An 18,803-nucleotide genomic window follows, 5' to 3' on the forward strand; every position below is an offset into this window, starting at 1 on the left:
CTTTGACAGTTTCATGTGCTTGAAAACATCTGCTACCTTTCCCCTTCCTTTTGCCGTATAAAACTCCTGTCCCGGAAGCTCCTTGTAGTCGGCTTTGACGTAGGTTTCGTCGTCCATTACCACGCAGTCAAACTTCGTCAGCATCGTCGTGTACAGCCTCTGGGATCGCGCTTTGGCCGTCGTATTTTAATTATCATCGCGATTTGGAGTCACTACCTTCTTGTAAGTCGATAGTCCGGCTCGTTTTTTGGCTCGATGCACGGTTGTAGACAATACACCCAGCTTATTTGCGGCATCTCGGAGAGAGAGGTTAGGGTTTCGCTTGAAACTACCGGCAACTCTCTTTGTCGTCTCAGCGGCTTCCGGTTTTCGATTTCCCCCCGATCCAGACTTCCTGGCTGTCGACAAACGTTCCCAAAACACTTTAATTACATTTGTAACGGTTGATTTGGCAACTTTTAGCGATTTTGCCAACTTTGCGTGCGAGTAGCTCGGATTTTCGCGATGCGCGAGCAAAATTTTGATACGCTGCTCTTCTTGCTTGGACGGCATTTTGACAACTGAAGAGTGAATTCCAAAATCAAAATAGGAGCAACATTCTACACACACACACCTTCAAAATGAGGGGTGTTCAGGTTTTTTAAATGCAAAATTGAAAGAAATACGTCAAGTTGATATTGACCAAATTTTGACCGTATCACCCTTTATGTCCATCAGCTTTGCTTAAGACATCATCACTCTAAATTCACATTTCCATGGTGTTATTAATTAACAGTGTGAAAACAGACGTTTAAACCACTAGGCAATGGGTAATTGACCATTTCAAAATTCCGAACGGATAAAAGATTAATTTCGCAAACAAACTATTCCAAATGTTACAGGCTTTATTCTTCTACATGATTGTGTAGCTAGTTTCCGAGATTGAGCTTTTATTCGCAAGAAATTGGCGATAGCCGTGTTTATTTACAAAAGCATGTGCGCTATTATTACGAGTCAGCCAATACAAAATTAATCATTTCAAAGCTGACCAATTCAAAATTAACCAATTCAAAATTAACCAATTCAAAATTAACCAGTTCAAAATTAACCAATTGGAAATTAACCAATTCAAAATCGACATATTTGAAATTGAGTAATTCAGCATTAACCAATTCAAAATTGACTAATTCAAAATTAACCAATTCAAAATTGACCAACTCAAAATTAACCAATTTAAAATCGACCCATTCGAAATCGACTGATTCAAAAATTGGCCGATTTAAATTTGACTAATTCAAAATTGGCCAATTCAAAGTTGAACAATTCAAAATCGACGAATTCAAAATATACTCATTTAAAATTAACCAATTCAAAATTTGCCAATTCAAAATTGACCAATTCCAAATTAAACAATTCAATATTGTCCATTTCAATATTTACGAATTCTAAATTGCCCAATTCCAAAAAGAACAATTCAAAATTGACCAATTCAAAGTTGATCAATTCAAAAATTAACAATTAAAATTGACCAATTTAAAATTTACCAATTCAAAATTAACCAATTCAATATTGACCCATTTGAAATTGAACAATTCAAAATCAACCAATTTAAAATAGACTCATGTAAAATGAACCAAAAATTGGCCAATTCAAAGTTGACCAATTCAAAATTAATCATTTCAAAATTGGCCAATTCAAAGTTGACCAGTTCAAAATTAATCATTTCAAAATTGGCCAATTTTATATTGACCAATTCAAAATTTACCAATTCAAAAATGAACAATTCAAAATTTACCAATTTAAACTCGACCAATTCTTAATTGACCAATTCCAAATTGATTAATTTAAAAATTAACCAATTCAATGTTGACTAATTAAAAATTGACTAATTAAAAATTGACCAATTCAAAATTGATCAATGAAAATTGACCAATTCATAATTGACCAATTTATAATTGACCAACTCAAAATTGGCCAATTCAATGTTGACCAATTCAAAATTGGCTGGTTAAATATTGACCAATTCAAAATTGGATGGTTAAATATTGATCAATAGTTAAATATTGATCAATTCAAAATTTATGAATTTTAAATTAACCAATTCAAAATTAGCCAATTCAAAATTGACCATTTCAAAATTGTCCTGTTAATAATTGACTTATTTAAAATAAAACTATTCAAAATTGAAAATTGAAAATTGCTCAATTAAATACTGGCCATTTACCAATTTTCGACAATTGAAAAAGGCCTATCAGTTTTTGTAAACAATACTTGTAACTCCCTTATAGTACGAACCGAAGCTCGCCTATGCAAACCAACAACCCCATAGAATAGGAGGAATTCAGCCGTTCCCGGTAGTATTGCTGGTTTTGCGTAGAAGAGCTTCGATTTGCGCGACAAGAGCAGTACAAATATTAAATCTGATAGGCGCTTTTCGATTGTTGGTTGAGAATGGACCAATGGATAAAGATTTATCAATTCAAATATTTTATGAAAAAAAACTTTAAAGACATTTCGACTCTCTTGACCACTACCTCCTATAATGCATTGCACTTAAATTAATCTTAAACCCATATGCAATCATTTCTTTTTCCGTTAATTTATTTTCAGGAAATTGCGGCCATTCTCATCAGCTTCGACAAACATTCCGAATGGCAGTCGAAAGAGGTGAAAACGAGGTAAGGCAAAAATAATAAACAAATTTTCAATTTCCTTTTGATAAAAAAAATCGTAAACAATATACAACCTCCACCGTTAAACTGATGGCAGCCCACCACCTGTTGGGAGGCGCAAATCGTCAAACGTTTTTACTTTTTGTTTCTGTGTTTATGAACCGTCATACTGTCATATTTCTAAGCACGTCATTTAAAAGTGCATAAAGTTGGCACCAAATCCTGGCGGGGCATAAAAAATATGACTCAGCGAGCGTCATAAATATAAAAAATTAAACTGCTCGTCATATCTGACACCCACCATCAAAACCGGGTTGACGGGATACTCTCCCCTGAGAACTCCCACACCGACAGCCGAGAAGGATGAAATTTTGGAGTTATGACTGTCATTATGTAACGTTTTTCGTGACAATTCCCATGACATTCTTCAAGCTGAGATGTTATCCGAGATCTTCAAGTTATGAATTTATTTTGGCAGACATCTTTATGAGTCAACCCAAGTTGGACATGAACAGACATAATTCCAACTTATCATCTGACCACGGGGCACCGGAAATCCCAATCTCGGGACCAAAAAACCCTTTCCCGATCCCTTTTGCCACGCCACAAGATTTACGCTCGCAAATACATATTAATTAAATTTTATCACCCGGTGTCCATAACAAAACAAGGATAAACCATTCCCCCCTGTTTAACGCACTCTGCTGCACCCCCTTCCCACCCCGTTTACGATCCACCCACCACCGGTGCGATGTTGTGTAATTTTAAGCATTTTATTTCGCACGTTGCAATATTCTTGCTGGCTGCTGCTGCTGCTGCCTCGGAAAAGCAACGCTCATAATTCGTTCATCCCCCTCCCACAATCTTGTGCAAACATACGACGCACCCAAACGCCCGACGACGGACGGGCCCCAGCGCAATTTATTACGGGAGTTGACTTTAAAGCTGACACAGGGCTTATGAGGCCTTGCTGCTACTCTCCACACGTTCATTATAATCCCCGATGGTCAATGGAGGTGGAGGCTTATTTTATGTGGGTCGTTTCGATGGAAACCAGCGCGAAAAATTACACCGATATTACAAATATAAACAGCAGCCGAAAATATATGACCAGTCTTTGGTGAATACACACACACACACACTCGCACTTTCAACTCACGCGTTCTGATCTCGATGTGGATGTCTGAGGACTAAAAGGAGATGAATCGAGCCCCGGGGAATGAAGATGGTTCAAACAGGTGCGTTAAATGAGGCTTTTCAGGATATGAAATGTGAGAAAGGATCTGACTAATATCCAAGTAGCTTTAAGAAGTGGTCAAAGTCAAACACAAACACAGCCCAAGTAACATTGCAAGCTTTATCGAGCTTTTAAAGCATTCTTCAAGTCCAAAAGATGGTATACAAGACTTTGATAAAACTAAGATTGCTATATGGGAGGCCCTTTCGACGACAGAATTATGAATTACCCAAAGTTAACAACTTTTTTTTTTTTTCCTTTGGTTTGTTTTTTCGTCGATCTTGTTTTCCGTGCTGAGCACCAATGCTACCGACGTGCCAGGAAGGCAGCTCCCACACCTGGACCCTACCCTATCGACCCATCAACTCATGAACCGGGGACCAACGGCTTTACTTCCCATCCGAAGGAAGGCGTGATCAGAGATGTTATGCCTCAGAACATCCCGGCGGCGCCTACTGGTATTGAGCCCAGGCCTGCTGGGGTGAGAGGCAATCACGCTTACCACTACACCACCGGCGCCGTTCAAAGTTAACACCTATGGACTATGAATTATGACTGCCCAAAGCGGTGTTTACGGTGTGTTGATCTTTTACGATAAGTTTCACCAAGGTTGTGAACTTTGATGAGTTCACTGAACTCTGAACACAAGACTGAGAAACTTCAAGTGTGAGTATTATGGCTATGATATATATAGCTCTTAGGATGAGTCAAGAGAATTATAGGGACTGGATTGGAGGATCACGTTCAAGGTCTTGTGAATTAATTGATCTATTATATTTCAAACCAGTGTCGCATCAACGGTAGGACGATGGTGGGCTAAAGCCAGGGCTCCCAACTTGAAGGGGGCAACCGGTTCGGAGACATTGCGATTCTTTAGGGTTAGATCAACCTGGTGGGAGAAGACCTACCATGAGAATTATAATAAGATTTTGGTAATCGGTTTCTTACAGCTCTTGAAACATCCACCTTGGTGAAGTTTGAGATCTGAATTTAAATTAATTCTATAATGTTAACGTCTGGTTAAGTTTCGTACTAAGATTTTCCAATTTGACTAACACTAGAAAATCATCTCGTGCTGCTAGTTAGCCCAAATTGTAAACCAGAAGTAGATGAGTTGTAATGCTGATATATTCAATTTTGTCTTAATTTAGGCACAACTTTAAAAAACGGACTTAAACTTTTACATGTGACGTTGCAAAAAAAAAATGCTTTCCTCGACATTTTTTCTTCAGATTGTGTAGTGTTACAATTGGAATGAGACTTATTACTTGAAACCAATAGCGTTGCTAAGGACTTGCTAACAATTAATAAAGTCTTCGGTAGCTTCGATTTTGATTGCATCAATACCCCCTCTTAATCGGCTAATCCTAGGAGCTTCCGAAGTTCTTGGAATCTTGTAGTATCCAGCACTTTGGTGAATATATTCGCTAATTGCTTGTTGCTTGGGATTGGCCCAATCTTCAGTGTTCCCTGCAAGAAGTGATGCTTGACATCGATGTGTTTTGCTCTTTTACATTCTGCGTTCTTCGCCATAGAAATGCACCCGTGGTTATTCTCGAAGATCGTGAAGGACTGATCCGATGCCATAAGCATGAGAATTCCTTTCAGCCATATACATTCAGACACAGCCATACTTAGCGCACCAGATTCTGTTGTTTCCTGCTGGCCCACGAAACTGCACTGCCAAAAATTTGAAACACGAATACGGGTACAGATTTCTTGTCTACAGCATCTGCCGCCTCGAAAAATCCCACCCAGTGATGCAAAATATCATGACACTCACGTGACACTCGTCTTCGCATCAACCGACTTTCGCTGACGGATCTTTTGTCACTAGAAATTGTTGCTGCTCACAAGCAAAACGTTACACTCGTTGCTGATGATGAAAAGCACAACGAAAACAGTGAAGATTTCTGCAGTACGATCATGAGAAAAAGCAAAACGACAGAAGAAAATGAAAACAATGCCTACGCATTCCAAGTTCGTCTTGGCAGGCGCAACTGTGTAAGTTACAAACAAAGCAGGCAACATGAAACGGAAGCTGTTGAGCTCACTCACCAACACACTCAAATAAGCAAGCAAAGCAGCAACTGCTTCAAAACGAGCACAGATGAGTGTCGTGATTCTCGGAAATGACCAGATCGGTGATGGATCACAACAGTCTGACATTCACCAGTTGCTTTTTACTTCTTCCGTCAACTTGATGGATGGTCATGGAGAGAGCTTCGACGAGCACATTGATAGGAATGTACAAAGCGTTACTGCCATCAGCTGTTTGGCGATCGTGATTGTGATAGGTCGCAACTCTGATCCCACCAGAGCAGTTGAACTATCCTACTTGGTGTATAGGAGCTTCATGTCCTTTTATGCCTGGGAATCTCATGGATTCTGCTGATATCTATCTAGATATCCCATCCAGTAGCTGATATCCGGACGAACACATAGCATTGTGTACATGATACTTTCCAGTAACTCGCGGTTTGGCCTATATCTTGAACATGCAGCAGACAACCCTTCTCCATCGGCGTTTTGATTAAATGGCAGTTAATCATTTAAAACTTGATCAGTACACGGTTGATTCCAGTTTCATGGGACAATGATAGTGTTCCTGTCATCCTGTCGTATCGAATCTTGACTCCCAGGAAGTAGTTGATTTCCCCGCAATCTGACATTTGGAACATCTCGTAAAGTGTTTTTTTGATTTCCAAAACTGAATGCAAATGGTCGCCAGAAACTAGGAGATCTCCAATATATAAGTTAAAACCTCATGGTTTTGTGATACGTTTTTAAAAAGGGACTAACTAGATGTTACCACCTCCAATTCCAAAACAATAATGAATTTAATTTTATTTGCCAGAAGTTACAGAGGCCTCACTGGAGAAACATGCCATTACTATGTGGTGAAATTGAATTGCCGTCCGGTCGCATGTTGCTGATGAAGCGCGTTGCAGTTTGTTTGGTTTGGTTCTATGCTGCTCAGTGTATTTCGATAAATTTGCTGACCATGATTGTGACTTCTCCTCGAAGAAGACTAATGCTGCTGCTAGTTGATGTTGATTATAGGTTTTGATTTCATTGATCCTTGTGTATGAAATTCGAATGGTTTAAGCAACACTGCGTTCTTAACTTATATAATAACGAACACATTACCTTTCCTAGTGGTCTTGACATATAAGCAGTAATCGTGTTTGGCACGTGAAAATGCTTACTTCGAGAGTTCTTTGTTCAACTTGTTGTTTCAACAGCGTGGGCTTTGCTTCAAGTCATATAAGGATTTCTTCAATTTGCATACCAGGTTGGACGGCGCATCAATCCCGTTAGGAACAGCCAGGTACACGTTCTCTTGATGATCCGCATAGAGAAAACCAGTCTTCACTACAAGACTCCATGTTGATGTGCGTACTGTGAACCGCCTCAGCCAGGACAGTCCGAATCTTTGCAATTTTTGATAGGTTTCAGTGTAGTCCAATTCATGCCTCTGTTGAAAGCCCTTGGCTACTAGACGCGCTTTATAATGGGAAGGTTTGCCATCTTTCCTTGATGCGAAACGCCCACTTTGTCTTGATCAGAACAGCATTGCTTGGGCTTTCCACCAGACACCAGACGTCGTTTTCGTTCATGGAGTTTAGCTCGTCTTTAACAGCTTGAAACCAGTTACCAGTTCATCGGAGCTGCCTAAAATCTCGTCGTAGGTTCCAGGTACATCGGATCACGGGCATTCCAGTTTGATGACTGATTGATCGCAGGTTGGCTCATCGAAGGCTTGAATGGCATCTGTTGATGAGCAATCTACAGCAGTAAAAATTCTCCCGTTGAAAAAATCTATCAAATTACCGGGGATCCTGCCCTCCCATTCGGTGTGTCTAATGGTTGCCGTATCAAAGTTCGAACCAAGTTCTTGTTGCGAAGGGAGCACCTCCGAAAGAAAGTTGCACATCATCATCGTTGTCACTCTGATTCAGGTTTTTTCCCTCTTGCTCAGTCTTGTGTCGTCAGTCGTTAAACTTAATCATTTTGTAGCTCATCGTTGGATTCGTATGGTATTTGTCGAATTTAACATCTCTTGAGGTAAATAGCAGCCTAGTTTCCGCATCCCATAAGTGGAAGTCGTTCAGATCATACCCTACCATCACTGCAGCTCTGCTCTTGGAGTGTACCATTAGAGTGATGCAAAATTTGAAATTTTCGCTCCACAATACTTAAACGATTCCAAATCGGATCCTGACTAACCTCTCCAAATTTGAACCCATTTAGTGAGAAACTGAGATGGCACAAACCATTTGAAGTTTGTATGGGAATTACTATGGTAAAACCAAGATTTTTGTTCATGTCTATCTAATAATTCACCATATAGGTCTGCTTCAAAAGCTTTCAACTGTACTTGTAGGAAATTTTCCCAGCTACAACTGTGCTCAAGACCACTTTTTGATTAAATGCAAGGATCGAAAGTTATCAATGGTTCAATGCGCTGATGTCTTATGATCATGCTCAATCAACTGCTCAGCAGGCAACATTGGTGTTTCTGGGGCGTTGAATAGGACACAAAAATCAAGGCTACTATGTCACACTGCAAAATACAGTGTTGCCTACAGAGCAGCTGCTTGATCATGTCATAAGTTTGCCAATCTCTTAAATAATTAATAACTTTTTCCAGTCTCGTTTTACATAGAAACGATATTGAGCAAAGTTGTAGTTGAGAAAATTTTCTATAAGAATGGCTATCGAACTGTTTCGCAGCTCAATATGGAAAAAGACTAGAAGGCAATGAACAAAAAGTTGAGATTTCCCATAGTAATTTACACGTAAACTTCAAATGGCTTGTGCGAAATTTGTTCCTAACCAAATGAGTTGTAGCTCTGGGAGGCTAATCAGGACCCGATTTGTAACCATTTAAGCACTGTGGAGCGAAAAAGTCAAATTTTGCTTCAGTCTAGGGTACCATCTTTCTCTGTGCAATGGTAACCAAGCAAAAGCCTTGCATCTAAAAACTCTAAGTCTTGCCAGATCCTGTTTGTCCTTCAGCCAAAGCTCCGCAGGAGTCTTCCTATCAGCGGTTGCGCGGGTTGGGCTCGTGTTGACTACGAACCTTCTCTATTAACGTCCGGTTAAACCTTCCTTTTTGCTACCACATTGTGTGTAAAGGGCGAACACGAAATTATTGCGACACATTCAACAGGGCATAACTTTTTTACCATTGGGTAAAAATCAACCAAATTTTGCACACTTTCTCATTGATGTGTATTGTGTACATGCTGTCAAACTCGAAGTCGTGTTTTTCGATTCAACGAAAATGGAGGTGAACCAACGCGAATTGAGAGAACAAATTCTTTCCAAACACCTGGAATTTCCTGACCTGTCGCACCGGCAGTTGGGAAAAATGTTGAACATTCACCATTCAACCGTCTCCAGAGTGTTGAAGCGGTTCCAGGAGCGGTTGACGTTGGACCACGGCAAAGGAGCTGGAAGAAAACCGGGACCGGAGAACAAAAAGACGGAGGGAAAGGTGAAGCGGATGATTAAAGCAAATCCCAACGTCTCAAGCCGTGATTTGGCTAAAAAGATCGGCATGTCGCAGAGCTACGTCCAGAATGCAAAGAAGAGAGCTGGACTACATACATACAAGGTACAGAACTTCCCAAACCACGATGAGCGGCAACAATCGACGGCTAAAACTCGGGCACGGAAGCTCTACGAGAAGATGCTGACAAAATATGACTGCTGTGTGATGGACGACTAAACGTATATAAAAGCCGATTTTAAGCAAATTCCGGGGTTGGAGTTTTTCACCGGCAAGAGCAAGTTCGATGTGGACGACAAATTTAAGAAGAAGAAAATGTCGAAATTCGCCTCCAAATATCTCATTTGGCAGGCCATCTGCTCTTGCGGACTGAGGAGTGAGCCTTTCGTGACAAAGGGCACAGTAAATGGCGAGATCTACAAATCTGAGTGCCTCGAGAAGCGCCTTTTGCCGTTCTTGCAGCAGCACGACGAAGCTCCGCTATTTTGGCCAGATTTGGCATCATGCCACTATTCTAAAAGCGTCCTGGAGTGGTATGAGGCCAATTCTGTCCATTTTGTTCCAAATGACATGAATCCGCCAAACTGTCCGGAGCTGCGCCCGGTGGAGCAGTACTGGGCAATAATGAAGCGGGAACTTCGGAAGAGCAAGAAGACAGTCAAAGACGAGAAGGACATGTTAAGAAAATGGAAAAAAAAACTGAGAAAATGGTATCGGATGACACTGTAAAGACTTTGATGGAGGGCATCAAGCGAAAATGCGTTCAATTTTACACTCAAGGCTCCATCGATTAACTTTTCTTTTGATTTTTTAAGTAAATATATGTATAAAACTACCCTAAAATTTTGGTTTGATTCTAAACATTATAAGAAAATTGGCATGACATTTTCGGTGTCGCAATAATTTCGTGTTCGCCCTTTAGTTAACTCATAGACTGAGTCAAACTTCCCGAGCTTTGACAGGAATTTGTTTTCTAATATGAGCAACATCTCGATGTAAATATGAAATTAGTACACGGAAAAAAGTTTACACATAGTTTCTATTGAGAATGCACATTCTATTTTTTCCATTAACAAAACCAATGGTATCTATCTGAATCGCACATAACATTCATGTGAGTTCTATATGATAAATCACTTAAATTTTATTTGAGACATTGATTTTGTGATGCAATTCCCAATTATGATATCACATGAAAGTTATATGAAATTCCATTGGATATGTGATTTACTCTTTGAATGTATACTTCTAAAATGAATAAATTTTTCGTCGATTTTTGTCGAATTCGAAAAGATTTATGGGGCTCGGAAAATTATAAAAATACGTTTTCTAGAGTCTAGAGTAAATTAAACTTAAATTTGAGTCGATCTTATATGCTATGTATTGTGGAAATCCGTTAGTTACTTAGTACTGGTCCTTTTGCACGCCAGCAGCGAAATTCATCGTGCAATTAGTGCAAGTATTTGTATTGATTTTCCTTAACTTATAGCTTACGTGATTCTTTGAAAAAGTTCGTTATGTTTTTTTCTCTCTGGTGTCCTTTGATTTTTTTCGATTTTTTTTCCATATTTTTACGACTCTTATTTAGAGGTACAAAACGGCGAAAATGGCTGCTTCGTTCAGCACTAAAACTGCATCCGGGGATGGGTGTTCTCGAATAAAAAGATGGAGACCCAAGGGAGACGACAGTAATCTGCTTCACATTTCATAGAACGGATTTCTATAAAATATGCTTAAAAATTTAGATTTTTTAAGATAAACTTGAGTCTTAATGAATAATAACAAGTACCTGCCGATATTATCCGATTACATTCACTATTCATCGATAATCTTGGATGTGGTAGAAGTATCCAGCATTATGCTGATGTTGTTTTTAGTGTGTTTTGTGAAGTGAACTGTCACTTTCTTGAGCACCTGCTTTTGTGATTGTTGCGTGTTCAAACTCTGGAAGCAACGATATTTGCCCGGAGATTCGGCTACAGAATTGCTGGCTAAACGTGACCAAACCTCGACTCGACCAAACCCAAGATCAAACGATAGGTGCCATTGATGCTGATCTTCAACGGATGCCTGATACTGGGGAAGTCTGCTGAGGTAGTGATGCATATCAGTAATGACCATGGAGATATCGGAGAATTCCCATTCGTGATATTTGCGTTTCCGCACTTCCTATAATGTGTGTAATGCGCTATACTATCACCTCAAAATTTCAAGAGCACAGTTGCCACAAAACATACAACAGCACAGTTGCCACAAAACATACAACAATGAATGTCAGTGTTCACTCGGCTGTCGACAAAAGCAGGCCACTTTCGATGTGTGCTACGCGATCGTCTGTTTACTCGGCAGCAACCATTGTGTGGTCCTCCTCATTGTTCTTCATCAGCAGTTCTTTCGGTCGATGCGTCGTCGACTTTGGAAAGCAACCGTTTCGTGATGAGTGTGTGAGTGCTGACCACGTTTTGCGTCCATTGCTGCAATGGACGCACTCTGACCCTCGTTGGCGTACAACAATTTGCCATACAATGAAACTACTGGAAGCGGCTTCAGTTCTGATGGAGGAGGCTTTTTGGATAGCGGAAGATAAAGTGTTTATTGTGTTGTACCTTTTGACTATAGCTTTAAGATGTATTGTATAGTGACCATGAATCCTCGGCTCTGTTAAGTTAATTCGGTTGAGCCTTATCAAATAAATTAATATACAAAAAAAAAAAAAAATACAACAATGAATCTGGAACTTCAAATTTGATGCATCAAACAGGGAGTTCCAATTTCATGAGTAATGTCATAACTGTGTCCGAAAATTGTGCTCTAGAACACAATGTGGACTCTTCAAGGAATCACCATAAATGATTTTTGAACATACGATTTTCGAACAGATTTATCAACCAACAATACTAAAGAGTGGATCAACAAACTTGTAATAACCTTATCTTGCAAACTGAACCGCTTCCGCAAACCAATTCCACCATCGGATAGGAGAGAATTTTCCCTAGCCGATGGTGTTGTTGATGTGGCAAGGCGAGCTTCGAAAAAAAGATCATTACAAGATTTGTTTAGAAAAGCTGATCCGCCTTTTTGAATTGTTTTGAAAAATGTATCGTTTTTTATATATCATCTGAAAGAGCTTCGTTTTCTGATCACAGCGATATTTTTCTCGAACCCACACACTTTCATCTCGATTTTTAAATTAAGATTTAAAGCAAAATAAAAACTTCACTGTTTGACCTTAAACTAACAAACTGACAGCTCACTCCCATACAAAGTGACACCGAGGGGCGCTAATAAGGTGATTTTTGCAAATGTAATCGTACTTATTTAAAATTGTTACAGTGTACCAACATTGATGAAATTTTGGGGTTAGGTTCCATTTTTAATGCAGATCTCGAATATGCATTGACCTCAATACCCTTATGATGAGTATTCACTCGAGATACACTGGTCAATCTTTCATTAAACTGAAACACTACTGGTTGTCGCAAAGACCGAAACGAAAGTGATCAGCTCGATCGGTTCGTATATTAACAAAAGCTCTCGATCTCGCCCGCAGGCGTTACATGCGTTTTCATACATTGACAGTTGATGGAGAAGGTTGATATCCAACAGTTCTTCCCCTTTGGAAAGCTCAAACTGTAAACAAGCAAATTAAATCGATATTTCACAAAGAAAAACCTGAATCTATTTTCATCTATTCGTACCATACTCGAAAGTATTATGTTAAATCTAATTTAATATTTATAACTTTTAATTCGAAAGTGATATTTACCACCACGCAAAAAACATAATTCACCCCATACCTTCACTTCTTCCGATCAATATATTCGATCATTCTGGATACCAAAATTCATCATCCCTCGTTGACTTCCGAATACGTTTAGACCGCCTTACGCCAACATCGGTCATATCGCTCCTTTCTTGCTTCCGCTTCCTGTTCCGATTTCGTGGTACCGGATCCACGACTGGCTCCTCAGCTACCAATCCATCACGAATTCCCGATCCATTCGGATCATCTTCAATCCTCGGCCTTTGCCGATTCATCGTCATTGGTTGTTGATATTGTTGTATGGAAATCGTAACGTTGGGCCTTGAGAACGCCCCACTATTTTTAGTGATCCATAGCTGATTCCGGTGTGCCATAGTGACCACGCTTCCAAGCTGTACCTGAATTGTCATTGTCGTCGTCCTCTGTCCTCAAATACTGTAGTCGTTCACACAGGTCCGCGGTGGATTGTCCCACCACCTCTTCGTCCGTCTCCTCAACGAAATGCACTGAATCACGCCTCATGTTCCTCAGTTTAAAGCATTTACGTTTGATGTGACCTCGTACGCCACAGAAGTCACACACCAAATCAGCATGGGGTCGAGTTTGGTTCCTTCTCCACTACACAGGTTTAAAATTAGCACTGTTCCTATTATTTCCCTGCCCACGCCTTCCAAATGTACCTCTTCCAGGTTGTGCTCCATTAAAAGGTCTATTAAAGCCCAATCTACTTTTCACAGGTCCCCTAGTGGAACCTGCTTGATCAGAAAAACGATACACTGCCGCTAATTTTGCTAACGCTGAGCCATTAGGAGATTGAATTGAAGCTATTTGCGCTGCATTTCCCACATCTTGCAACCTCCGAGCATTGGCCCCTGCCATCTCCCAAGTTGTGAAAATCTTTTCAGCCGAAGCTAGAGTCAATTTTTCTTCGTTGAATAAACGTTGTTGAAGTAATCTATCGCGCACACCTGCTACAATTCTATCTCTTATCGCCGAATCTTTAAAATCTGCAAAACTGCACAACTCTGCCTGCAGTTTTACCGAAAGAATAAAATCCTCAACCGATTCGTCGGGTTGCTGAACACGGTTGTTAAATTTATAACGCTGTATCAAATCCGTTTCTGTTTTATCAAAACGAGACTTCAGCCTGGCTACCATGTCGTCATATGACGCGTTCGTTAAAGCGTCATTAGGAAACAACAATTTAAGTTCAGTGAACACTGTTGGACCACTCATCGTAATGAGGTGTGCTTTTTTCATTTCATTCTCCACCTGGTTCACCAAAAAGAAATAACCAAGGCGTTCAATCCAGTCGGCAAAAGAGTTACCCTTACGGTATGGTTCTATTGTAAGGGAAATATTGGTTTGAGCCATTTTCTATGGAATTTAGCTTTGTACGCGCTTTATTACAAAGTTCACACAAAAAAAGGTAAAAAGAAATGGAATATTTAGGCTTACCGAGATTGCTGATGCTGTCGACCTTTGCCGTACACAGCTGGACCTTCTACCCTTTGGCAGACGATGTTTTAAGAAGCAGTGGGCAGAAAAGGAACAGGACCAAGGTGATATAACCCGGTTGGCGTACTTGATTTGGAGGCGATAAAACTGCACCGGATGTACAGATAACGGCGACTCTAATCGTTGCTGTTTTAATTGGTCCGAACTAAAGTCCAGCACGTTGTCGGTTTTCTGGCCAGAGATGACTATTGCGCCGCCTTTTTAATAAAAACCGTTTTTCCTCGTCGACACTGATGAGTATTCACTCGAGATACACTGGTCAATCTTTCATTAAACTGAAACACTACTGGTTGTCGCAAAGACCGAAACGAAAGTGATCAGCTCGATCGGTTCGTATATTAACAAAAGCTCTCGATCTCGCCCGCAGGCGTTACATGCGTTTTCATACATTGACAGTTGATGGAAAAGGTTGGTATACAACACCTTAAAGAACCCAATTGTTGGTTGAGATTTCACGACGTTCCTTTCTTATAAACAAACGGCTTTCATCGTTACCTGTCATGATATTATCGGTTCAGATGAAAACCGGAAAATCCCACACGCGCCAATTGAATTTACTCTCGTTCTGTACGTTAAACATAGTGCGCTGTACTCGCACAATGATGCGCTATTCAGCGCACTATGTCCGACGTTATGTTTAACGTATAGAATGAGGGTAAAATCGAAGGTCGCGTGTGGGTTTTCCGGTGTCCAACATGAACGACAATACTACTACTAAATCGATATTATTTGTTTTTAGAGATTTACGCACGATTACATTGGATGAATCCGATGAAGTGGATTTCTCCGATTATAAATCAATAAATCAAACTTTAGAGTAATTTTTGGCAAATTTTGAATAAATCTGGGACTTTCGTCCCCCTCGGTTTCATTCACTTTTTCAGTGAAAGTGACTATAGACAGTCAAGTTATAGTCCGGCCAACGTGAGTTGACGTATCCAAAGAAACCATCAAATCGCATGGAAAATGTTCGTTTTGGATACAACATGGCAGCACATTGACAGGTCTATAACTATGACCGTCTATAACAGTGACAGCTCGTTCGTGTGGTGGATTTGAAAACGCAAGAATTTCTAATACGCGTTGTAAAATGCATCGCACGTGTAATTTGATTAAAGATGTAAAACAGTGTAACCAAATAAATTTTAAAAATTTCCCTTTGTTATAAAAGTCTGTGTAAATATCTGTGAAAAACCAAAAAGTCTGTAAATGTCTGTACCGAAAAAAAAGCCTGTGAAAAAATAAAAGTCTGTAAATTCACAGACATGTCTGTAAATCTGGCATCTCTGGTCCCACATCAAATTGCATCACGGAAAAAACGCAGTAGAAAATTATCTAGTTGAGTGATCCTTGTCAAGCTTTCAGACAATAAAATATAACCCATCAGTAAGCTTTTGGCATATTTATTTCATTCAACTTCAATACCGTAGCCGTACGCTCGCACCTTACGCTTAGCTCCACTCATTAGGTTATGTACAACATCTGGCTGCAGCTTCTGCTGTACGGAAACCCACGCTTCCTCAGATTTGTCCTCTTTGGGATGCTTCCGTAGTGTCTGCTTCCTAATAGCCCAGTATTTTTCGATGGGCCTTAGTTCTGGGTACGAAAGTGACCTCGTTGGCTTCGTACCACTCCAGGACAACATTTGAATAGTGGCACGAAGCTAGATCCGGCCAGAAGATCGTAGGGCCCTCGTGTTGCTTCAACAGAGGAAGCAGACGCTTCTGTTGACACTCCTTGAGGTAGATCTCCCCGTTTACACTCCCGGTAGTCACGAATGGCGCACTCCGTTTGCCACATGAGCAGATCGCTTGCCAAATCATGTATTTCTTGGCAAATTTTGAAAGTTTCTGCTTCCTTACTTCCTCCGGAACATCAAACTTGTGCTGAGAGATAAAGAACAGTAGCCCCGGAAACTGCCGAAAGCCCGCCTTGACATAAGTCTCATCATCCATGATGAGACAATGAGGCTTCGTCAGCATCTGGGTGTACAGTTTCCGGGCCCGTGACTTTCCCACCGTATTTAGCCGTTCGTCACGATTTGGAGCCTTCTGCACTTTACTTTGTACGTGACTGCATTTACCCGGTCCTTAGCTCTCTGAACGGAAGACTTGGACAGATTCAACCTTTTGGCCATATCCCTGACCGAAGCATTGGGATCCGCTTAAACGCTTTCACGACACGCTTGTGATCCTGATCAGTAATAGAACATCCGTTCTGAACGCATTTCTATTTCCATTCGATGCTCAGAGTTTCGAAGTAACGTTCATACGACTTACCGTTGACTGCACGATTCTGAGTTGTTTTCCGATGTCCCGGTAAGAGAGTTGAGGATTTTCCAGGACAGCGATAAAACAAAAGTGTAAACAATACACTCTAAACTACTTCTACCCAAATTTTCAAGAGAAAATACGTAATGGGCGTTTTCTCCGTGATGCAATTTGATGTGGGACACCCTTTAGCGTAGGTTTTAGTGTATTCCAATCCATGCTTCTGTTGAAAGTCCTTGGCTACTAGACGCTTGAAAGTTCTGTCAGAACTTTATTCGAACTTTATGGAACTTGAAAGTTCGGTCGGAACTTTATTTGAACTTTATGGAACTTGGAAGTGATTTTTTAATCGTAATATGTGGAACTTTTGGTAACTTGGGAGTTGGGAGTGACTGCGCATGGAGGAGATATTTTAGTGTTTACCTCGCACGACAACATTCGGCGTCTGTCCACCGCCAAAATTTGGATGTTGGATGGGACGTTTGCTACTGCTCCTTCATGAATTAAGCAAATCTATTCAATCCTGGGATCCATAGGTTCTGGCGATGCGTTTAGGTATTTGCCTTTGGTTTTCATGTTCCTCCCAAACAAAAGTGAGGAAACGTACACGCGTGCTATGGAGGAGGTGGTTAGAATTTCGGAAGGCATTGGTGTTGAGCTAGACCCAGAAGTGGCTCTTGCCGACTTCGAGCGAGCTGCTATTAATGTAATAGGGTCGATTTTCCCTGATTGTTGGCGTCAGTGTTGGCAAAATCAGAAATCAATTGACATTTTTCGGCTCTCATGCGCTCGCAATATCACGCGTGATATTGGAACAAAATATCATGCTTGATATTGATTTTACAAGCTCCTTTGATATTGCGAGACTATTCACAACGTGCAAAAATCAAGCTAAGAGTTGACTCGACACAAAAATGACTCCATTGCACATCATTTTCTAAGAAAGAGAAAGCATAGTTTGCTATCTCTTTTTAATCTTCACCAATGGCAGACGCGAAGGGACTGCAGCAAGCCGTTATGGAAGTTGCATTTCGGTTGCATTCGGGAGTAAAGCAAAAATCATTTAACTAAATCTCACCACAGCTTGGTGAGATTTGCAGTTGGTGAGTTTTGTTAGCTTGATATTCCGAGCTGCGATATCACAGCTTGCAAAATCAACCGCAGTTGTTTGCTTGTTGATTTTTGTCTACGAAAATCAAGCGTGATCTTGGGCGTTGGTGAGATTTGATTTTTTTTTTTATATTTTTCCAACACTGGTTGGCGTCAAGGATGTTTTTTTTTCTTCCATCTGACACAATTTTTTTTTAAAGAGTTCAAACCAGTGGACTCTGTGGGGTGTACGCCAAGGACAAAAACATTTTCATGACCTTCAAGAAAATTGAAGCACTCGCATTTGTCCCTATAGAGCAATTGGAGAAAGCGTTCATGATCATTGCTGAAAGTGGTCCTCCAGTAATGGAAGAGTTTATGAAATTTATTGAAGAATATTATGTTCTGGGTAAAATTCGGAAGATGAGTGTCGCGAATCGATGGATCACAGCACACCAGCCGAACCAATCACACACTTGCACACTACAACCATTCGCTTCAATATCCATTACAAGACTGCCTCATTCATACCAAACACTCATAGACTAAACACTCAGGCCATGCCGTGGTTCGTTCAAGCATGCAGTTGTGTGTGTCAGATAGCGAATTCGTTTATTATCGGTGCGAAACCGAACTTTTTGTCAGTGCGAACCTCAACCTGAGCTAAGTTTTAAAAACAAACGAGCAAACTGACGTTTGTCAGAAAACAAGCAGACCCAATCCAGGTTGGAACTGAATAATAAACGAATTCGCTAAG

The 18,803-nt window shown here is 40.3% G+C and overlaps 1 protein-coding gene across 6 annotated transcripts in view; it reads left to right on the top strand.

Annotated features, from left to right (window-relative positions):
* The window catches only part of LOC135708135 (calmodulin-binding transcription activator 1-like), a 592,813-nt gene that overhangs the window by 534,671 nt on the left and 39,339 nt on the right, over positions 1 to 18,803 (top strand). For all 6 annotated transcript variants that reach the window (XM_065230097.1, XM_065230091.1, XM_065230092.1 and 3 more), the window contains exon 6: positions 2,590 to 2,657. In XM_065230097.1, the coding sequence (XP_065086169.1) occupies positions 2,590 to 2,657 (68 nt within the window). The remainder of the gene's footprint in view (positions 1 to 2,589; positions 2,658 to 18,803) is intronic.

Source organism: Ochlerotatus camptorhynchus, unplaced genomic scaffold, assembly GCF_037179485.1.
Source record: "Ochlerotatus camptorhynchus isolate MF236.1 unplaced genomic scaffold, CSIRO-AGI_Acam_v1.1 ptg000328l, whole genome shotgun sequence".
In the NCBI taxonomy this organism is placed as follows: domain Eukaryota; kingdom Metazoa; phylum Arthropoda; class Insecta; order Diptera; family Culicidae; genus Ochlerotatus; species Ochlerotatus camptorhynchus.